The 25,181-nt window shown below is 36.8% G+C and overlaps 1 protein-coding gene across 1 annotated transcript in view; it reads left to right on the top strand.

Moving 5' to 3' along the window:
• LOC140160424 (uncharacterized) overlaps positions 1–23,533 on the top strand; it is a 162,658-nt gene extending 139,125 nt beyond the window's left edge. The window contains 6 exon segments of the mRNA XM_072183659.1: positions 9,109–9,423; positions 10,001–10,159; positions 10,668–10,903; positions 11,838–11,936; positions 12,652–12,869; positions 19,586–23,533. Of these exon segments, the coding sequence (XP_072039760.1) occupies positions 9,109–9,423; positions 10,001–10,159; positions 10,668–10,903; positions 11,838–11,936; positions 12,652–12,869; positions 19,586–19,880 (1,322 nt within the window). The 3' untranslated portion in view covers positions 19,881–23,533.
• Positions 23,534–25,181: the final 1,648 nt, after the last annotated feature.

The following is a 25,181-nucleotide window of genomic DNA, read 5'->3' as shown; positions in this document are numbered from 1 at the left end:
GGTTATTCGATTTGGCCAAATGCCGCAGCAGTTTTTATTGATGCGGGTATTCTATTACATCCCCTCCCATTCTAAAAATGGTACGTTCCATTTATGTGGTGTAGAGATAGACTTATGCTGTGTGCTTAGAAATATCCATTCTGTTGAGCAGGTGGGTTTGTTTATAGGTCATTTGTGTGGATTTTCTTGCAAGAATTTCTGCCAGGTAATTTTTCTCAACATGCAGAATTTGGAGCATCTTTGAGAGACATTAGTCATCCTTCCCATATGGGGTAGTTACGGTGGGAAAATCAGGATGCTAACACCGTCAACGGGTCGGCAGCCATGTTGGGTAGCTCACAGTGTATTCTCATGGTACCCCTTATGAGTTTGCATATGAATTTGTCATCTGAGTGACTTGTCAACGGTTCTTGGAACGGTGTGATTTTGTCATCGCTTGTTATAGGCATCGAGACCGCCCCCATGCTCACACTATAAGAGGATGATATATCGTACTAATGGCAAGTCGCCATTAAGGGTTATACTCGCAACCAGACTTGCATCCCAGTGCCGATTTCACCAGTGCTGTCAAACTGCATGTAGGATTCGTGTTTGTGTCTACGGTATGACCATATATAGCCTTTTTGTGTGTGTGATTTTGTGCATATACTATAATCGTCACCAAAGCTTTTTATTTTTTGCTTTAGATCTACGGCTATTTGTTTACCAACAATTATTAATATTAGACCCTATGACATTTTTAGTTTTGGGATGTTATCAGTCATTATTACATTTGTAATTTGCTATTCAGCTGTTTAAGTGAGTTTCATGATAAAAAAAATGTCTCAAGGACCTCAAATGTCATGAGGGTGAGATGGCCGAGTGGTTAAGGCGTTGCGCTGCTGGTCGGGAGATAAGATCGACGAGGGTTCAAGCCTTGGGCTTGCCTTAGGTGAAAAAGTTACATCACAGAATCCTGTGTATGTTAAACCCTGTGCATGTTAAGTGTCAGAGCTATTTGAAAAGAGAAGGGGGACCATCCCTGATTCTGATATCTGCAATCAATCCTAGGTTCCAGAATCGTGCATAGGTATACTATGCACATTAAAGCTGGTGGTCCTGTGTACAGGAAGAGTCAACTGTGCACGTTAAGAGTCAGAGCTATTTGAAAAGAGAAGGAGACCATCCCCGGTTCTGATATCTGCAATCAATCCTAGGTTGCAGAATCATGCATAGGTAAACTGTACATGTTAAGCCTGTGCGACAATACTTAAATTGAGGTATGCACAAGAAGAAGAAGAAATGTTGTGCCTGAAACTATCTTTATTTTTCATAGTTTAGCAAAATATATGTTTGCTTACTCTTTGTTTAAACTATTCTGTATGGAAATATACAATAGCAGCGCATATCCAAATGATATCAATAGGATCAAGAAAACCTGTCAGTATAGTCAAGTTTGGACTGAGAAAAACTAAAGGTTAGTCCTATGATCAAGAGCAATTTGATAAAAATTAAAGGAACATCTCTTTGCATTGCACCTGTAAATAAGGCTTGGATAATGGGTCTTAGGATCTTTCTGTGTTGCTAAAAACAAGTATATCACAAAATAAAAACACTGAGATGTATTTCAAATTAAGCATCCTAAAATTACCTCTGGCACTTGGAGATTTTTCCAATCTGAGACATATTGTTAAGACACATGTGCTGGACAAAAATTAGTGTCAACGAAAGTGGACCATTTTGCCAATAAACTGGCTCATCCCAAAGGCATAGTTCAATAACCTCAATTAAACAATCATAGTGCAAAATTTGACCTCAAGTTTCAGAGTATGAGTTTTTGTACCCAAATTTTCACAGGTCATTCAATGAATGTGCAAATGTATTGGGGTTAAAGAACTGTGCCTTGATAGATAAGCATGTTGAGGATCCTAGTGAAACCATTCCCATCTGCCAGTCTAATTGTACATCTATAAAATGACCTGTGAATGTACTGGGTACAAAACCTCATACTCCACCAAACTTGAAATCAACCTTTGAGCTATGGTTGTTCAATGGAGATCATTGAATTATGCCATTAGCAATGAGACCATTTTGGCTCTAACATTATGAAATATAATGGCCTCATCCTCATTGGCAAAGTTCAATAACCTCCAATAAACAATTACAGCATGAAATTTGACCTCAAGTTGCAGGGTATGAGTTTTTGTACTCAAAAGGTCATTGTATGAATGATCATGATTGGGGTTAAAGAACTGTGTCTTGATTGAGAGCATGCACATGACCTTAAAGTTTATTTATTACTACACGTGTCATTTATGTCCCAACTTACGCTCACATAAATTCACATAAGATTGCGCCAGTCACACATTGCGCATCACGGCATCTTCATTCAGCATAGTGATGTTTAGAATCCTCCGGTCATAAGCATCTCTACGCTGAATGAAGACACTACGTCGCTGTTAACCAAGACTCTGAAAAGGTAACTTTTTAAGCAAATGTCCAATATCAGTATATCCACACTGCTATAATATTGTCGTTTACATCTCTGCCGAGGATAAAAGTGCTACTTTAATGTATCTATTGAAGCTTCACATGTGATCTCATACACCATTGATAACATACCTGGATATGTTGACATGACATCAAAAGCAATCACTCACATAGCGTGCATGGTGTAATAATTACCCACTCACCTGAATGCTTACATTAATCAATTATTAAAAGAAAAGAAAATATACCTTGGCATACAATGCGTACAAACGCATTCTAGAACATCACAACTTGCTTGTGTAATCATTATCATAAAAGGCGAGACCACCCCCTCTGGGGAATACTTTATGGCTCCATGAAGATAACTACCCAAGATGCCATTGGTTAATAAGAAGGGCAATAAATTTGATGTATGATAACTTCACGTGAAATATATAATGTTTGTACAGGTCGGCTTGTTTACTTTTAGTACATGCTTTCATTTTATGCTTGTAATTTTCAACTGTTTCAAAACTATTGTCTTCACAAAGTTGCTGTGAAATGTCACATCGGTCAAATCAGTAACAAAGTTGAAATGCAAATATTTCAAATAATGTAACTTAATTTAGTGGAATGATAACCTATTAAACGATCAAGTCGTTAAGAGGAGGAGCATGCGATGCAGGGCATATACAGCCAGGAGCTAGCCAGTGTAATTCTGTGCCGATTGTCCTGGAGACTCAATTGCTTGGTCAGGCCAAGGGTTGAAAGTAGCACGGAGGTAATCGCGATGAACCTCGTGGAATGTTTTGAGGATTAAGTGGTTTGAGGGGATTATGATTGTGGATGTACTTGGTGATGCATGGAAATGATGTGATGCTGCTGAGTTGGTAGGGCTGGCTTGGGATGTTGTGCAGCATGGTAGGTGAGTGAATAATGGTGTCTTTGTTGCTAGAAACGATGAGTCCACTGAGAGATATGATTTGTTTGTGTTATCATTTAGTTGTGGGGCAAAAACAGAGTTATATACAAAGTGATTGAGTAAGCAAATGTTTTATTTAAAGCCATAATGTACACTTGATTTGCTCCACAGCGACGCCCTCAATTTTTGTTGAATTTCTACTTTTTGCATGATTGTAATGCCCAATGGTGTACTAAAATACCATGTGAAAGACTAAGCCTGAAGTGCTTTAATTACAGTAAAATTTAAGGTTTTGTATTAAATCTCCGGTTTTATTCAGAGTGCGACGCCGATCGAGTGGTGGCTAAACACATCACATACATGTGTATTATTGAATCATTGAATCAGTGATGAATAAACGGCATTTCGCTATTCATCTTACGTCTTGACGTATGAACTGTACATATCACTATTCGTCTTATGTCTTGTTTGTTTGTCCTAGCTGTTTGAAGCTACGCCAATATTCATGATAATATTACGATCGGCGAGCTAATACATGCATTGTAGGTGCTGGAATGAAAATAGCAATTTTCTTCATTTTACCTCATTTGTTTGGTTCAAAATTAAAAGGGGACGATGCGATCAGTGAAAACTGACATTTAAATAATAATCTATTCTTTATATGCAAATCACACATTATGGCTTAATAGGAACAGCTTGTCTTTGCAGTGGTCAAATAATGCTGATAATGCAGGTCTTAATGTTATCAGCGATGATACTGGTGTTGATGATGGTGGTGGTGGGGCTGATACTGGTAAAGTGATAGCGATGATAATGATAAAGATGGAGATGGAGGAGAAGAAGAAATAAAGAAAACAAAGAAGATGAAAAGCTTGAAGGAGAAGATAAACATTGAGCTATTCCAGTTGAAATATATACACCCCCTATGGAAAACATGAACTTTATCTTCCACAGAGGGCATGTGAATTTCAAATGGGGTAACCTGAATGGGTGACCCCATTTGAAATCTACACCCCCTGTGTAGGAGATTAAGGTCATGTCTTCCATAGGGGTGTATGGATTTCATCTGGAATAGCCCATTCCATGCAAGTAAACCTTTCTACTTTAAAATGACTGCATTAATAGTAATAGATGTGGATGACCTAATTGATATTCTTAACCACACGGCTCCTGTGTTTTTTAAATTAACATAATGTAATAGTTAATGTGATTAGCGAAGTAATGTGTACCAGTGTTCTCATCAGCAACCAAGCTATGTATGGACTAAATGTAATCACCTTGGCTTATCCAGTATACATTACTTTATCTCAATTAGCGCAAATCATTATCGGCATTAAACTTATTGCCTACATGCATGATAGATGTGGTTATGAAACAATTTCTTGAATTGCTTTTTATTAAAGCATTTTGGTTGAAAAACATACATTGTAATACTTAATAATTATACAGATCGATTAACACAAATGAAAAACTGTCAAATATACTATTAGTATTACTACAACTAAGACATATAGGAAAGTTAATCTTGCATACAGATTTACTGTCATGCATACGATTTACTATATTATCGTGTACATATAGCAAGGTGTTTAACATATTCATTATGCAGCCTTGCAAGTCTATTTTTAATCAGGAAACAAGCTGACAAACACTTGAGCTAGCTCGAAAAGCAAGATGGCTGCCCGGCTTTGTATTATATGCTACACTCCTTGTGTGTATCTCACTACACAATTGAGTGATGTTTGTATGTGGTTAGGTAGCCAACCTGTTATTACCAACTCAAGTCTCAGTGCCTCCTCATTGCATCTTGTTTTATAAGACTCCATCTTGGAGCAAAAGATTGATAATCACATTGCCAGACACACAATTTGGATGTCCTGTAGGAGATTGTATGATTGTAAATTACAAGTGATACTGCTGAATTATTGCCCCACGCGGGGTACAAAAACAAGTAGGGAGTTAATGCAATGAGGTCGAGACACAGAATAAAAGTAGGAACGATATTTGGATTGATATTCTGTTTGTATTTTGTCATACTGTGGGCTGAATAACAACACAGCACCCTGGTGGTATGGCAGACTACCGGCTAGCGAAATAGATTGTCAATATTTTGATTTCTACAAATTTCCTGTGTGATATTTTGCCCTAAGCTACTCATATCTCCTCATAGTAGACAACATGGAAATGTTCTGTACCCAAAATGCACTTTAGAGCTGTCTCAAGATCCACTTACCCTGTTCCAAGTATTTTTGTTGCACTTATTTGGCTATTCCACTTGAAACCCACACTCCCCTTGTAGAAGATGTTGGAAATATTTTCCTCAGGGGGAGTATGAATTTCAAATGGAATGAATACATAAGGATGCTCCATTTGATTTTCATACACCTCTGAGAAATAACCTGGAATTTTCCGCAGAGGGATGGTGGGACTCAAATAGAGTTGGTTAATATGCTGATTCCATTTCTAATACTTACTCCCACTGTGGACGAATGTCTGATCAATTTGATTTTGAGATATAACTATTAGAATTGTCAAATTTTATTATATTTCATCTTACTGTATGGGCATAATATCATTAAATAAGAATCAAGAAAATAACTTTTCATGAGGTTAGGAGGGAGTGTTGATATGCACCAAATTTTAAAGGAACACATTTGGGGTTTGGTGTGTATAATTTATATATGCAAGAATTCTCATAATAGAGGTTATCCACTTTACTCATGCGTGACTTCTAACAAAAGGCGTTGGTTCCCGTAGTATTCCTCATTCAAACGAATACAGTGCACGACCTCGGAGTTACCTGTATGACTTTGGCGAGCTATTTTGAAACAGTTATGGTTGCACATGCAGGTACTTCTTTTGAAAATCCTAAACGAGGTATAGCAGTCGTTGATAGGATATGCAGCTTATAGAACACGGATAACCTCTATTATTATAATTTAATATGAAACGTTAATCTTACCATCAGAAAGCTATATATATTAAACAGCATTTGGTGATAATGAAGTTGACCTTTACAATAATGAATGCATTTGAAAGAAATAAGCGATTCTCATCTGGCGAGGACAATGACCTGTGATGAATCCTATCAAGTCCAGAATTAGAATGGATCTCTCTGCTGCAAACACCACCAGGCATTACTAATGAGATATTAACGTATACTCTGCAGATTCTCTGATTGCATTGGCAATTGTGTGGCAATAGAGAATTTAAACAAATTGAGAAATTCATCTTTCAGTCTTGTTAAGGGCGTGGCTTCGATGAACTATATTAAAGAGGCAAAATGTGTTGAGGCAAAAAGTTGAGATTTCAAAAATGGAAAAATCCATCTTAAATAAGGCCTTTTTGACCCAATGTACTCAAACCAGGACAAATTCCATTCCCATTAATGGCTTTTACCTCTTTCCATATCATGTATTAGCAAGTACATTCATCTATGAAATTTTTGAAAATTTATGTTTCAATTATGATTATTATCTTAATGATGAAGATTTTACATCTGCAACAAATTTGTTTGGTGCTGCTGATATAGATGACATCATTGATGAACTCACAAATCCTCATATAAAATGGCTTTAATAGATGGTAGCTCTTATAGGGTTTAACTCATATCATAAAATAAAATTTCTGTAATCTGATACAAAAAAATTGTATGATTTTTGAGGATGTCTGTTTATTAGGAAATACTCCAGAATAATTTCTTCCCAAACATCATAGCACTAAAGCCAGACATGTAGTTCAGTCCAAGATGCCTTAAGGTGTGACAGGAGGTGTGTGTGCTACTAGGCACACTTGTCTAGAGATGCATGGTTGCCATGGTGACAAAGAGCAAAAGGTCCCATTATTGTCTGCATCTTCCCTCTGGTGAATTTTCAGTTTAAAATGGAATATGCAATGGTAACAGCTCTGAAGTAGGTTATATGTGTCTGTAATATAGGTCAAATAGAAAAGCAGAGATGGTAATGATGTGTATCGGGTGAAAATATTGATATGGAGGAAAAAGGTAGGAAGTATCACTAAGTACAGTTTTAGTTTCATGGCTAGATATTACTATTTTACTATTCTGAAGCTTTTGTTTTCCACCATCAAAAATATCAGATAACTTGTATTGTTTTCTCAAGGTGATATTTAGACGTGCTAATTTCTTTCTGATGTGAGAAAAAGTTAAAAACATGTGACACATACACAATATTATCAAGGGAAGCATGCAAAGCAAAACACCAACCAAGTTGCAAAAGCATTTTGGAAAGACACAAGTTGGACTTTTTAGGGCCAAAAAGTGACAAAACAAACATAAAGAGACCAACTTCCAATAAGAGAACAACTGAACAAGTGTCATATTTGTTCAAGTCATAAGCTTTTGTAGTTCAAATAGTTGATTGACAATGACAACATGTTTATGTTTTTGTGTTATGTTTAATCATGGAACGTAGTCAAGTTAGCACAGCTGATAGGTCATCGGACTCCAGTGTGAGAGGTCTTGAGTTCAAACCCAGTTGAGCTGAGGTTTGAAATAGTTCTTGTGAAAATAACTGCGCTAGCTTGAAATTCTTATGGGCAAGGAATTATAAAGCTGCTTAATTGTCTTGGTTTACCCATACACTATGGACCATAATAGCCTCATCCCAATGGCATAGTTCAATGACCTCAATTACATTATCATAGTGCAAAATTTGACCTCAAGTTGCAGAGTATGAGTTTTTTACCTAAATTTCAAAAGGTCATTCAATAAATGTACAAATGTATTGGATTAAAGAACTGTGCCCCTGATAGATGAGCATGCTGTGGACCCTAGTGCCAGGGAGCTCATCATGGTTGCAATGGTTACATGCAGGTTGACTAGGAGACTGCACCTATATTGAGACATGAGATTTGTCCCTGAATGTAGAAAAATAGTTTATTACAAGGTGTGTCTTGGGCCACAGTAGTCAGCGAAAATCTATAAAGTGAATAAATTCCTAAATTTATTAATTTATTTTATAATGTAGAAGAGACATTTCGGAACTTTAAAATGTCATTTTAATTGTGTGACAATTTAGTTTCAGTCTACAATGGGAAAGCAGAATAGACTTGTTTCATTTCCTCTATATATTTATGTGTTGTCTCAAGCTCAACTTGTTTCCTCATTGATTGTGCATGGCACCAGTCATACCAATATGTCCTCCATGCCAAGGACCTGTAGTTCAGTGTAACTTGTGTAAAGTGTACACTTTATAGACCAAAACAATATGAGTTCCCTAGATCTTATGTGAATGTTTCAAATTACCATCTTCTGAGACCGAGTTCTATATTCGGCACAGGCTTTTGAAGATGGAAAATTGGCACTGTTAATTAACTCTATGCATCAAATCCATAAACCAGTGATGAATTTTAAGATTGGTCTCTGTGATGGAGAAGAGTGTTGAAATTATGTCTTGAGTAAGACTAAAAGCAATCTGCCTCGTATTTTTAACCATCAAAAATGAGTTAGATTCATCATGAACATAAAGTGGTATTTTCCATTGCAACCCAGTTACATAAGGATATACTTGAAATTTATAAGTTTCTTATTTGCCCAAGTTTTCAACATTTGACATCCATTGATAAAGTTGAACCCACAGTATCATCACAAGGTTAATGACTTGGTTGTTTTCATTTAGACCAGTCCATGTCTGCGATGCCAATCAGTCCATGTTGAATCACAAGCCGCCTATCATACTAATCAATTGTTTGCAATCGTTTCCTATTGTTTTACACAGAGACTGCCACTGAGAGGACCAACAAGTTAGCCAAGACCAAACCAGGACACATAGCACCGTCTCGATCATCGCAACCCGACATAGTCAGTCCGTCTCTTCTCAGCGAGATAAACCGTCTGGAGGCTCTTTGCGGCGCGTGCACAAAGGAGTTGAATCTGGCGAGATTGCAGCTGAAATCGAACCTTCAAGGCTTTGATGCAATGTCTGTACTAGTGCAATATTTAAGTCATCAACTCGATGCATTTTCTACTCCGAAATTAAAGCAACAACTCTCGTTAGTACAACGACAACTAGTGACAACAAATAGGCAGATAGGTAAGAATCAGTTATTATTGTTGTTAGTTAGAGTAGGCCTTCTTTACCTGCCCAAGTAAAACTGCATTGTCTGCTGTATGTTAAAAAACCAAGATACAATTTGCCATCATTTTCATCCTATCATTTGATGAGATCATTATGGAATTGCATTATTTCATCTGTCCAGAACCTACTCTGATAGGTATAGCATTTTAAAGCTCAAATAGATAAAATTTCACAGATATCTCCTCTCTTACAGTGCCTCTGATTGGTTAATTACATGGTATAATCATTGAGTAACCAATCAAAATAGAGCTTTTAGATCTCTTCAAAATGTTATGCTTAATCCTCTCAATCTGACTATTTTACCACATCTCTGATTGGCTCAATACATGATATATCCCTGTTTGAAACCAATCAAACTAGTTCTTAGAGGCTGCTAGTGTCCATGGGGAGATAAAATAACTCAATTTTCATGATTACCCAACTTTGGCCTGATTTTATCAGACCATGTCCTATATCCTATATAAACCAAATTGAAATTTATCCTGTCAACTGTATTGCTAACCTTTACCTGTTTCTGTCTCAACTTCCACAGAGGTATATGAAGCGGATATTTCTAGGTTAAAATATGAGATTGCGGCTAAAGAGGAGAGGCATACTGATGAAGTGAGCCGGACGCATGATGAATACAAAGTACAGCTAGCACAAATAGAAGAGTCGTTACAGAAGCAGCATCTAGAACAAGTAGAAACACGTAAGTTGGCACTTCAGACAAAACTTGAGAATAAAGCAGATGCCCCTAGCAGTGAAGCACCCCTCCCTTCATCAAAATAAAAAACAATTGGAGAAATTTCTATTTTGTAGGTAAAAAAATTGCATAAATTTAAAGAACTTTTTGGATCCCAGAGAAATTTCACTTTTTCCTCCATTTCCCAGAATGGACCTATATACTGTAAACTATTTAATTTTGCTAGCACTTAATTTCCCTATTTGCCAATGACCACCATTTTTTGTGAGTTTAATTTAGTTAATCCAGCAATTCAAGATTACAATTCAATGTAAAACTGTCAAATTTGCAGGTATTTAATTCAGGGAATTAAGGCTTCTAGCAAAATTAGCAAAATCAAATCCCTATCAAAATGAAGTGATTTTACAGCACCTATTGAGCAATCCTATACATTCTAATGTTTCATTATGGACCCAAGGTTCATCATATTATTCTGATATATTAACAATGATTTACTTCTGTTTTTATCCATTAGTAAAACAACAAATTACACAACAATTAGAAAACTCTGAGGTAGAACACCAAAATGAACTCTCCGAGTTGGCGGGTGTCCATCGGATGGCGTTCAGGGAACAGGAGGAACAGCACATCGAACAGGTGACGAGCATCCAACAGGAACACCATGACCACATTGAAGAGATCAATAGGGAATATCAGCTCCAGGCTGAAAAACAATTGGCAGCTGCTGAAAATGAACAGAGAAGACTACAGGTATATACTGAGTCATGGAATAATTAATGCATTGGGCTATTCCAGTTGAAATCCATACAGCCCCTGTGGAAGACATGGCCTTAATCGTCCACATAGGGAGTGTGACTTTCAAATGGGATTACCTGAATTGGTGACTTCTTCAAAAGCGATACATCACAATCACTAAGTGATCAAGTATAAATGGGCTATTCCAGTTGAAGTCCATACACCCTTATAGTAGACATGACCTTAATCTCTCACACAGGGGGTGTAGATTTCAAATAGAGTCACTACCCATTCAGGTAACCCCATTTGAAGATTAAGGTTGCGTCTTCCATTGGGGGTGTATGGAATTCAACTGAAATAGCCCAATTCAGATTAAGTTAATAAGACAGCAGATACAGCCTTCTTACTTATACTTTTCCAAAGTAAAACAAAGTATGTGCATGTAATAGGCAAAGCAGATACTACATTTATACTTGGGAAGGCAGAACTAGACTTAATGGACTCTTCTATATGAAATCTATACTTCCCTTATGGAAGATGTAGCTAAAGTCTTCCACAAAAAGGGAGTATGGGTTTCAAGTAGGATAGACAATTGCATCACTTCCACTTGAAATACATACTCCAGTTTTGGAAGTAAGCGGTAAAGCCAGGTACAGGCAGAGTGTGTGTTTCAAATTAGTCACACCTAGACAATTCTATCTGAAAAACATACTCCCTCTGAGGAAGACATCTAAATCTAGCTAAAGGGGAGTGTGGATTTCAAATGGAATAGCCCAATGAGACAGGCTAGGAGATGCAAATAATTGTCTAATGAGATGACTTCTTGCGGGTCTCGCTACATGTATAAAGTCTCTGATTATTTAGCCGGGGGGGTACTTCTTAAGTACCAATGACCCTCCATTCCTCCCTCTGGTTATGCCACTGTACATTTTGCTTCTCTTCATTGTAGGATGAAGTAGTGTCATGGAAGTATCAGTGTGAAAGTCAGAAAGAAAAGGTATCCATGTTGCAAGAAGCTTTGAAGAAAGACTCTGATGCTAAAGTACAGGTAAGCTTTTCCCTTAGCTTGGCATATTACTTACTTAGTAGAGCTAGAGTATGTTCCTTTCTTTAAAAAAAAAAAAAGACAATTTAAGGATATATAAATTATATTGGATCACTTTGTTAGGTTTCATCCACTTGCCAAAAGGATATAAGATATTTGCCAGAAACATCCACCAGCACACATACTATTGCAACCAATCATATGTTCTTTGTAACAAACATTTACATGTGTGTTTCCCTCCTCCCTCTCCTCTCATGGGGCTAGGAAGAAGGGGGTCTTCAGGAAGGGGGAAGATGGCAGATGATTGGCATCAACGATCTAAACATGCCCTCCTGCTAGCTGAGCACAAGGGTTGCATTGAAATAGATGTGGATAAGTGTGAGGGAAATTAAAGTGAGAATAATTGAGTAGTTAACATGTAGTTAACCCCATGAGAACTACCTGCCGATTGGCCAAAAAGAAGTTTTCATTATCAATTGGCCCAATCAGCAACATTGTTAGAATAATTTCACCACACAAAAAAATTGGGGTGAATTATTTTCAAAGCTCTATTCTGATTGGTGATTAAGTGAAGATACCATGTAATTGACCAATCAGAGGCAATGTTATATAGGCAGGTAGTGCGCAGGGGGTTTATTACGTTCTATATCCAAAATGTTTCCAGTGATGGTAATAAAACATCATTATTATTCATTTTGTACCCATCTTGATTCTGCAGGCTGCAATAGCCCAATACAAGCATCTACCCGATGAAGTAGAGAGCATGAAAGCCGTACTAGAGATGAAAAACGCAGAGTTACACAGCCTTAGAATAGAGAATATGAACCTACAGAAAGAAGTGGAGAGAATTCCTGATTACCAGGAGAGAGTCAAGAGACTGGAGAGTAGAGTGGAAGAATTACGAGCCATTGTTAGTAGGAAACAAGACTATCAGAGGTAGGTGCTGGGGAAGGGGTTGGTCAGCTGGGAATGTAGGGATTTCCTACAGACATAGAGAAGGAGAACTGAGATTCACTGCTGTCTTCAATCAGGCTTGGGGGATTATTTGGAGCTAATCGGCTTGTGCACTCGCAGACGGGGCAAAACTTGAAATGCTTTCATGGCACGATGCAACAAAGGAGTGACACAGATTTTGTTTGTTGCCACCTGCAGTCGGAGGCAGTCATGTGCAATCCCCAATTAGTCCCCCAAAGATTCTAGACAACGCAGGCCAGGTTCTCTTGCTCTATTTTGACAAACTGGCTTCAGAATTACCTCCCAACATTAGGATCTCAAGAATTACCTTCCAACACTAGGATCTCAAGAACTACCTCCCAACACTAGGATCTCAACAATGCTTGGCTTTCTGGGTACAGTTATTTGACCCTGATATGTTTGTTCCTCAATAGATGAACTTTGAATTTGTTGGGTACAAAAACTCATAACCCATAATTTGAGGTAAAATTTCAAGCTGCTAGTGTTAAATGGCGGTCTTGAATTATGCCATTGGGAGCGAGACATGTGGTTCATTCAGTGAAAATTGTTGCACCTGTTGAAGTTTAATTACAATATCAAAGTTCTGCTAATAGAAACTCTAAATTTGTGCAACTAGTATGAACCTGCCAAGAAAACGTCACTGCAATAGTTCTGAAGCCATTCATGTAGATTCCCCTGAGGAGTCATTTTTGTGTGTGTACAATTTTCTGGATATGTATACCATCTTTTTGTGAACTATATTTGAATAGGAATCTTTATGATGATTAAGAATTTCACTGCAGTTAAATCTTATAAGCTAGCTCTGTAAATATTTGGAACAGATTCTCAAATTGGTGTTCATTGTTGTACCTAAATTATATGTACATTTAAGACAAAGTAAGTCACAATAAACCAACTAAACATGCATCTTCACACTGTACAGATATAAAGTGTTTAGATTTGTCTCAAATATCACAAGTTGTCTTTGTAATGTACTCATTCTTTATCATTTCAGTACTTCGTAGAATGTCTCCAATCCTCTAGAAGTAGAACTAATAATATAAGTAAGACCTACCATTGTATCCCTAACATGCTATGCATTAACTATTTCTTCTTTAGCCTGTTTTACTCCCCTGCAGGAGGATGGCCTCTAAGCCAACTTTCCAATCCATTATATCTTGAGCTATTCTCTGTCAAGCAATACTCTTTTGTGCTGTTAACTCATCCCTCCATCTCCTATTTTGTCTCCACCATCTTCTTTGTTACGTGTCTAGAAGTCTGATCTGTTGCTCGGTATGAAAATAGATGAACACACAAAGCAACAGATTGGACTCCTAGACACCTAACCAGAAGAAGGAGGGGACACAATTGGAGATGCAGGGTTGAGTTGACAGCACAAAATGCCATTGCTTGGCAGAGAATAGCTCAAAATAGAATGGATTGGAAAGTTGCGGAAGTGGCTTTCCTCCTGAAGGGAGTGAAGTAGGCTAAAGAAGAAATGAACTATTTATACTCTCACTATTCACCACATTTTAGAGGCCAGGTATCTGGGTATTTAGAGGCCAGGTATCTGGGTATTTATCTTGGTATTTGTCACCTGAAGCTTAGTCAAAGCCAGCACTATATTTTCCATTTTATTATGTTAGGTTTGATAGCCCCAGGGCCAATGGTGACAGTCCTGCTCAGTGAAAAAAGTTCTTGTGCTAGCTGCCATGGGTAAGTTGAATCACAAAATGGCAGCACTTCTACCCACAATGCATTGCTCTGCAAGGCATGAACTACTTTTTGTCTCTTGATCTTTCTGAGCATGACTAAAGTTTGCGGCCCTTGTCGGAGAATAAAATGATAGCAAATGCAGCTTGGTTCTCATTATAATATGAAGCATGACATCAGTATTTAATCTCAAAATATATACTTATGCATTGATTTATAATTTTAATTATTTAGGTGTCATGTCATATTTGTATTTAAATTATCACAACTATTAATTTCAACATACTGATTCATGGAGTCATATATAAAAGGAAAATAATATCATAAATATACTAAATCATTATTTAAAATCTATGCTAGGCAGTATCATTTATGACCCATCACAGCAAAAATCCGGCAAAATTTGAAGTGGAAAAAAAATGAATACAATGATGTTTTCATGAAGACCACTCTCTTTATATTGGTGCAAAATTAGAGTTGTGGTTTTGGGTTTATCAGTATGGGCTAAAAAGTATATGTGAAAATTAGTGTTGAGGATGAAAGTTAAAGCATTAAAAATACAAGGCCAATATTAATTTTAATATTTCTTGATTGCAACAGGGTGTTTCGAGTGAGGTATAAAGCTCAAACTTGTCCAATTTTATTTTACTAATGGGGGCTTGTACTTTATTAGAAAACACTTGTACAATTAATGCATCATAAATATGCACAAAATATGTTGATATATGCATTTGGAAATGATTTTTAGCTTTTAGCTTTAACTTTCATGCTCAACATTGATTTTCTCCTGTATTATTTTTCATAATGGAAATAAAAATCCTCTTCTGACTTCTTTAAAATTGTGGAACATCTCAAATTTCGCAAACTAGAAAACCCTAGAGAGCAGAATCTCACAACTTTGGCTTATTTTTTAGCTAAACTGTACACGCAACTTTTGCAGGGTGCAAAATTTGCTGTGACTGGTCACATTTATGCTCTGACTGTCTTTAAAGTATTGTGGTGTTTAGCTCTTTTAACAAGCATCAAAATAATCCAAAGCGAAAGGCTACGTGTGTTGGTAACATGTGCATGGAAATTGTGAAAACAAATTGTGAGGTCACTCACTCACTTCATCAGTACAGAGTATATAGCCACAATAACCATGCTACTGCTAAATATTTATAATACTCACATGAATAATTCAAATAGTACTCGCATAAATTAGGACTTAACAGGTATCTATCTGTATAAGATGTAAGCAACTAATGTACTAGAACTGTTTTCAATTGACACCAATCATTGCCAATCATGGGGGAATCCCCTCCATCCCTACCAGTCGGAACAAAACAAGATGCCAAAATCGCACTTTTTTTTGGCAAACTGTAAAATTTGCTTTAAATTGTCCTGTTTTCCCCTTCAAATTTCACTTTTCCCCCATTGATGTGGTTGTTACCAAATTTGTACTTGAGTTGGTTTGAGGTAGCACTGGTTCAGTCGGAACCAAACCAAACCAAGGGAGCACAGTGGCCGAGCGGAACGAGCTCCCCACTCATAATCGGAAGGTTGTGAGTTCGAGCCCCGGCAACGCCATCGTGTTGTGCCCTTGAGTAAGGCACTTTATTTTGAATAATCCTCTCCACCTAGGTGTATAAATGGGTACCGGCATTCTTTAATGCTGGGAAGGTAACAGACTCGCTGTGGAGGAGGTGTAGCGATCCCCCTATAAGCAACATGACATGAAGGAATCTTGCCCTATCACCATTGAAAGAGAAATGGGCACTCCGATCACTGTTTATACAGGATCGTCTCCTTTACCTTTACCTTTTAGCACTAGTACAGTGCTGGATGTGATATACCATCCCTGGCAATAAGCACCCCAGTCACCATGCAGGGCTCAGTGGCTACTTTGCAGTGGAGTGTACACTATTCGAGGGCATCGTATCAGCAACTGAACCCATTTTAGTTTAGGGGACTTTGAATGTGCTACTGTTACTTGACCACTTAGCTAGGCCTGGATGAAGGGAGAAATGCCCTGCCCCTCCCTCCCTCCCTCCCTCCCTCCCTGTCTCATTACCATTAGGATATAACAAAATGACTAATACGCAGGACTTTAACAACTGATTAAAGGATTCCACTATATAATAATGTATTTTAAGGATACTTCATGATTGAAAAGATCTTGCTGTGTTGTCTTAATCTCTTGCATTATTTTATTTTGATAGACTATAGAAATTCAACAAATTATCAGATCAGAAAATTCTATATATTAGCAGATTTAATTGTAAATTTCTTGTCCTCTGTATATTAATGTTAAAGGATGTCTCCGGCAATCACAAGATTATGCCTTATATGTAAGAAAAACAATTATCAAGCACGAATCACACGGTTTTATTTAAAACAAACCCACAGTGACCATAAAAACGAATAAAAACATCCGTCTCTCAACACGCGATATTCAAAATTCCCGGGCGCCGAAATTGTCGAGTGCAATGACGTCCTAGTAATACAATGAAGGCTGATGACAATTGACCGCAAATAACATGACGTCATTGCACTTATACAATTTCGGCGCGGGAATTTTGAATATCGCGTGTTGAGAGCCGACTGTTTTTATTCGTTTTTATGGTCAATTTGAGTTTGTTTTAAATAAAACCATGTGATTCGTGCTTGATAAATATTTTTCTAACATATGAGGCATTATGTTATGCTTGGCGGAGACCCCCTTTAAGTATGAAATGACCATGTTGTAGACATTGCATACTGTAGGTTAACTGTTGCAAATTTCACAAATATGAATAGGCCTATGTTTTGAGACCCTATTTGAACAATCCTTGTGTGATCCTTATATACCTATTAACAACCTGACCACAACTTAACCCATATATCTATAATTATCTTTTCAACTAACTTTACTATTATCAAAGAAGTGCATGAAGTATACTTATATATAATCACTCTGAAAATCTGCAGCAACATATCACATATGAATTTTGAATTGGCATGAGAGATTCTATTTTTCTAATTAGAAAGAACCATAAATATTATACCATCTTTCCCCTTCTTACTATCTATATACTGCAATCAACCTATTTCTTTGCGACAAAATGAGTTTATGACTTTCTTAAAATACTATACTATGTAGCCAATGACCTTTGACCCCTGTTACAAAAAGCAAGATTTGCAGCAATTTAAATCATAAATTATTATCTCTGCAAGATTGATTTACCGTGAATTATAAGTGCCGTACCTGCGCTTTTTAGTGCTGATTGCACTAGAAATTTCAATTGAATGAACATAGCTTTCAACTGCTCTACACGATCCAACTGTGAGCGTATATCACATATTTCATACTGCAACAACGCACAACCTTAGATAAAATTAGTTAAATACTAATCAATCGTGAGTGCGTTGGCATGGTTTGATTCACTTCCATGTTATGTATGCACAGGCCCATACGCTGGCATACATCGCGCAGTGTACACAAAAATCGTCACGCTATGTCAGGCTGTGTTCATTCAATTGTAATATCTAGTATAGGTAGTATGTAGCAAGGGTTTCAACTTGTGGATTGCACCATTTGTGGCTGTGAGCTCCAAACCTTGGGGTGTGTGCTCAAATCCTTGGGGTCTGAGGTCAAAATCTGGGGTTTTGAGCTCAAAACCTGGGGGATGTTAGTTCAAAACCTTAGGGTGTGAGCTCAAAACTTGGGATGTGAGCTAAAAAACCTGCAGGTGTGAGCTCAAAACCTGGGGGTGTGAGCTCAAAATCTGCGGGTGTGAGCTCAAAACCTGGGGGTGTGAGCTCAGAACCTGGAATTGTGAGCTCAAAACCCTGGATCATAAGCTCCAAACCTGATGATCCACTAACAAAATAACTTGACAGTGACAAATGTGCTTGAATCCATTAAGTTTTGGAACCTGTAAAGTGGCCCATATCAAAGACCATATACATGTAAAATTACCATTGTGCTCTGTAAATGTGATCATTAATACTCTGCGTGCTAGCCATGGGCTTCAACATAAAAATCCAAGATTTGAGATATTTTCTGAAAATATCAAGAGCTACCGTAAGAACCACTGAACCAATACTAGGCTTGTTTGTACTCATTTTGATGCATTTTTCATGCTGATTCCAAATATGGGCATGCAAATGTACAATTCTTAAATTTTTGGATTTAAAAAAAAAATTTGAAACTTGTCGTCTGCAGTCGACACCCGCGTGGAGAGAGTTAATAGCACACAATGGTAGATTTTGTATAGATGGTTGAATGTGTATGGGCAGCTTTAGTAACCAGATGCATATTAAAGTAGGATATTATGATGTAATAGCTAGTCTCATATTGGGCAGGTTATAGCAACACTAACTAATCTTATTCCTGGATTTACTTTTCTACCTGCTAAAAGAAACAATTTTGGAAACAAGTCTGAAATTGTTATCTGGGATTGTTATGATGTAGTATAGATAGTAATATATAACTAACGTATACCTTAAAAGCTGACTCCATTATGCAACCACTATAGCAAATCATCTCACCTATGGTATTAAAAAACATCAATGATATCCTATGAATACCAAGTGTTGTAAAAGTAGTATAGTTTTTAGTCGCATTACATATAAAATGCATGCAAAGTGCTGAATATGTACGCAGCAAGCAAAAAGGTGCACTGTTTCTCATTTGAAGACAACACGCATACATAGGGTACATTGTTTTCACCTTATTCTGACTGGACAAAATACCAAATGAGTGAGTGGGAGAGAATGGGGCTGCATAATGTACATCTAGCACAATACTAATTAATAATATGCTAACAATGTAGTCTTTATTGAAGAAATAACATCTCATACTGTCATAATTCATCTTGGTATTTCTTGATCTTGTCTTTGTTCACAGACAAAGACTACTTTGGTTCATGTTGGTTACTCATATATCTTATTTATATCATCAATATGATGCCAGAATGTCACCTTCTTAATAATTATTTTTCCTTCTCTTTTGTCTGATCCAGGCAACTTTCATCAGAACACATAGCGCTACGAGAAAACTTCCAAAAAGAAACCAACGAAAAGAAGCGGCTGTCGATGGAAAATGAAGAGCTGGTGTGGAAGTTATCGCAATCCTGCGAAGCTGTCTCCCCTGGTGCACTTACCCCACCACGATTCAACCCGTCCCCATCACCAACAAGACCAAGTAAAAGTTTCATGTCACCGTCGTCCACAAAACCAGGTCATGGTTTTCCAAGGTCTTCGTATGACAACCCAGAAAGAAGTGGAACGTTTTTACCTTCAAATCAGCAAGATTAATATTTTTTATGTGCTATTATAATAATTATTTAATACAAGTGAGGCAGAGAGAAGGGGGAGGGATAAAAAAACCCAAGAAGTCATTTTAATGAGTTCGTGATTTGATATGTTTATATGGTTGTTAGTTAGCCATGGGCTATTCCATTTAAAATGTACACTCCCTCTGTTGAAGATGTTAGACTATCTTCCACAGGTGGGAGTATAAATTTCAAATGCAATGAACACATTAGGCAGCTCCATTTGAATTACACACACCCTCTGAGAAAGATTCAACCTGAATCTTCCACACAGGGAAGGTGAGTTTCAATTGGAGTTGGTTAATGTACTAATTCCATTTGAAATTCATACTCCCCCTGTGGACAATATTTCCTAAATCTTTCACAGGGGGAGTGTGGACTTCAAATTGATTAGCCCATTGTGACTCTGTTAGTCATGAAATTCTTGACTATGCATCATTTTGGCATATACTGCTGCATTACAGATATTAATGTACACATAAAAGTGTGTGTACCTGTTGGATTATGACTACGAGATTGAAGAGGCACATTTGTAGCCGATTGAAATTTTTGTGAATGGTGAAAATTCCACTTGTTTGCTATTCTTTGGTTCACCTAACGTTCAGAGGTGACATCAGTGCTTTTTCGCATTTGCGCTGCAAGCGTGTTGAAAAGTCGCCCTTGTACGGGCTCCGTGCGTGTATGCTGTGCATGATTAAGTTACTGATTTCAGACGAGCAAAATACGCACCTACATGACTTAACCAAACTTGAAGCAAACAATGTATAGTTATACCTTTCATTCTCTGTCTTGCTCACTTTTATAAGAAAAACATATTGATGTGCTAATCATGTAAAGAAGAAATGTGTACATATTCTATCATGTAAAATAACAAATTTTTTTGCACTAATTGTATTTAATATTTGTGAATTTAATAAATTATATGGAGAGAATGTGAGAGGCAACGGCAAGCAGTGTATATATTTATCAGGCTTAAGAATTAGCTAGATAGACGATTGTTATGATACAAATGCCCTGTGTTAGTCCGCATTGTGTGTGATAGTGACAGTGCTGACATATGATCCTGTGAATGCATGGTCATAGCTTATACGTTATGTCCGCAGGTTTCGGACTAGATCATCCAATTACTGAGGGAGAAATCAGCATTCTAAAGTTTACAAGTTTGGTTTGGGTAGGTAGGTGCCTCCAGGAATCAAATATTCCATCACAATTACATAAATTGGCGCAGCTTTCAACAAATGTAGAGAAATTGATGGCAAATTTGAAAAAGATGTGTTTTATTGAGACAAAATTGGGCTTTTGTAACAATTTTCCATCCACATATCAGAATTGACACAGAAAAAGTATAGTCCTTGATATACCAGATGCCCAAAATGTAAAATAAATCAAATATATGTTGGTTTTTAATACTCTGTATGCTGGACATAGGCTTCAACTTACAAAGTTTTGAGATATTTTATTTTTTAGAGCTATCTCAAGAACCACCAAACTGATATTGGGTTTTGTTGGTACTAATTTTAATACATTTTTCATGATTATTCCAAATATGGTCTTGGAAATGTACAATTCTGAATTTTTTTTCGTAAGACAATTTGTCGTCTGCAGTGAACACCGTATGGAGAGGGTTAGTGTGTACTTCACCATAGGGTACCAGCACATATTAACCATTTATTCTTACCACTGAGGTACGTAGGCCTATATATCAGAATCATTTTGCTTCAACTGGGTTGGGGTGAGGCTAGGGAGGTAAAGCTCCTTGCTCCCCCCAATTGGTATGTTGTTGATGCTAGTTGTCCATTCAGTTCTTGGATGATGTTTAAAAAAAGCCATGAAAATTGAGAATTCATACTTTGAGTAAATGTAATGTAGCGTATGTTGTTAGTTTTTGCGGAGTTCAGGATCAAAACAGTCACTATATTATGTCAAGAGATGCACAGCTTAAATGGGCTATTCCATATAAAATCCACACTACCCCTGTGGAAGATGTTACAACTATCTTCCTCAGAGGAGTATGCATTTTAAATGGAATGAATTATGCAGCTCCATTTGTACTTCATACAGAGAGATTCAACCTGAATTTTCCACAGAGGGAGGGTGAGTAGAGTTGTATCATGTGCCAATTCCATTTGAAATTCATACTCCTGTGGAAGATTGGCAATCTTCCACAGGGGGAGTGTGGACTTTATATGGATTAGCCCACTGCTTACAACTTAGTTATTCATTAAATATCCATGTTTGGTATGTGTACATACATCGATTTGCATTTGGTGAAGTTTCTGAATTTTGAAAATGTTTATGGAAGTAAATGTATATTGAACATTTCATTGTTTTGATGAGAAATTTTGGAGTTTGGAGAACTTTCTTGACTACATTAGAGCCCAAGTGTCTCGATCAAGTTGTGCTTTTGGTGTTGTTTTTTTATTGTTATGAAAGAGGAGTGAGTTGAATTGGCAAAAATAACAATTAATAGTAATTAAGACTGGCAAATTAGGCAATTCCAGTTGAAATCCTTACACCCCTATGGAAGACATGACATTAATCTCCCACACAGGCAGTATGAATTTCAAATGTGGTTACCTGAATGGGTGACTATACATTTGAAATCTACACCCCAGTGTGAGAGTTAAGGTCATGTCTTCGGGGTGGGGGGGGGGTATGGATTTTATTTGGAATAGTCCATATATCCAACTTCATGAATCATTAATGAGTTTGTTAAGTAATGGTCCAATAATTAGTAAGCACACAAAGTTTGGTAAAACTGAGATCATTGAATTTCACACAAAGTTTGGAAAAATGTAGATCATGGAATTTGTTTTGGAACATTTTTACAGTTTAAAAGTATTTATAGCCAAATCCTCCTTTGCACTTATATTTCAAGTGCAAGAAAAATAATATAAACAATGAGCAATTTAACAACTCGTCACATTTTTATGGTAACTAATTGAAGAACACTATTTTGGACAATCAGCTTATTTATCTACCAGAATTTGATGATGTATTTTCTTAAAGATGAATCTGATTGGTTGTGTATTTGTGGAATTCTGAATGTTGTCAATCATCCAGGTATATATAACTCAGATCTAACTTGGAATAAAAATACATTATTGACCCATTAAATTGTGAACATCCTTAATGGTTTGCGTGCTGGCCATAGGCTTCAGCATAGCAATTCCAAGTTATTTTCTGCAAACGTAGCAAAGCAAAACAGGTGCACTGTTTCTCTGAAAATATCAAGAGCTATCTGAAGAACCACTAAACCATTACTAAAGTTTGTCCGGTTAATATGAGGCGGAAAAAATAAGACTCATAACACCGTGTATTGATATAGAATGGCATGCACGCAGTTGGATGCAATGCTTAGTTGTGTGTTGCATAATGCGTGTCTGGCGCATGCTTATGTGAATTTACACCAGCGTGAGTTGGGACTTTATTGACGCGTGCAGTAACAACAGCCAAATAATTTCCGCCTTATATAAGCCGAACAAACTTTAGGCTTGTTTGTACTCATTTTAATATATTTTTCATGCTCATTCCAAATATGATCATGAAAATGTGCAAAGAAAATGAGCAACTTGTCTGCAATGTAGGGGGTTAACTGTTTGTAATGTTTCTGGGGTATGTGGCTCAACTCAACTGTGGTCTATTAGAGATCCAGTCATTGTGATGGGTTCTCTGGTTGATCCGTCAGTCCATCTAAGATGTGATGTGATACTGCCTGTACTCAATGCTAACAATTACTGTGGTGGATTTATAAGTTTTCCCGTTTATGATCTGATGAGGCATGTTTCTTGAGGATATCAAATGGACCAGATTTGTTACACTGTATATGATATTGCAAAAATAATATAATTATCTTTAAATGTATAAAATATCCTTAACAAAATATGTTGCAAAATTATGGCCCAAGTAATAATTAAAATTGTTTTCAATCACACTCACAGAATTAGAACCAGAGTACCAGGACTCAACCGCCATCTTGATACAGGCATGGAGCAAAAATTGGAGGTATTCGGTTTACCGCGCAGTGTGCTCAAGGCATTCTTTATCATGCAAGCGCGACATGGATGATGGGCGCATTTGAGAGACACACTTGATGCGACCAGCACACAAGTACGAAGACTCTTCAGATGAGATGCAGAATTGTTTTTTTGTCTCCGCGCACCGTCGGCAAAGACCCGAATACCACCAATTTTCTCCCCATAGCTGACAGCGCGATTATATGTGGCGGTATTAGGCTCCCGGTTCTCCTTATCTAATTCTGTGATCACACGCAATGAATTATGTGATATGCAGCTGGTTTGTGGAATAAGCCAAATCGCTATTGTAACTTCCGGTTTTTTTAGGACACTTTGCCCTTTGACCTATCTGGAAAATTCAGAAAAATTCGGGTTTTGTGCGTACAAAATATAATTTAAAACGTGTTACTAGAATAAAAACAATCTTAAAAACATTATTATTAAATGAATTAATTATTTAAATATTTTTAATGATAACATTATGACAATAATAAATAAATTATTAATAATTACAGCAATTTTCCCAATAGGTCAAAGGACAAAGTGTCCTAAAACTGCAAAAACTGTCCCACAATGCATTGCAAACTTCCAATGCCGATTGGGCTTATTCAACTCAATTTGTGTGTTGGGAAATGAATGATGATGCACTCATTCCTATCAACTCAAAAGTGTGGCATATGAGTTTGTAATGTTTACAACTATATATGTTGAATACAATTTTGGTAGATTTTGTTCACATCCGTTTGTAATATTTTAGTTAATATGATGGTGCATGGTCTGAGACCGTTAAGAGCACATCAGACATATCAATTGCATTCTGAATACTGAATAATGTCTTTCTGATATCAAATAATTTTCATTTTTGAAAATCACGATATAATACAAATTTTATGACAAATTATTAAAATTTGGTATTTTTCACATTTTTGATATATAACAGTCCTCGAAGTAAATTTTATAAATCTAATGATATATACTTAAAGTGTATGTAGATGTAGCTGGGAGGAAAAGCCGGCGATCAATTGAAAATTTTGACCTTTTATGTTGAAGATATGGATTTTTTCCCAAAAAGACCTTAATTTTTTTGGGTGTTTTGGGAAAAAAATCCATATCTTTAATCTAAATGTCAAAATTTTCAATTAATCGTCAGCATTTCATCCCACCTACATACACTTTAAGTATAAATCATCAGATTTATAAAGTTTACTTCGAGTACTGTTAAATATCAAAAATATCAATTTTTAATCATTTAATCAAAATGTGTATTA

Source organism: Amphiura filiformis, chromosome 9 (assembly GCF_039555335.1).
Source record: "Amphiura filiformis chromosome 9, Afil_fr2py, whole genome shotgun sequence".
Lineage (NCBI taxonomy): Eukaryota > Metazoa > Echinodermata > Ophiuroidea > Amphilepidida > Amphiuridae > Amphiura > Amphiura filiformis.
This window is presented reverse-complemented; position numbering and strand designations above follow the sequence as displayed.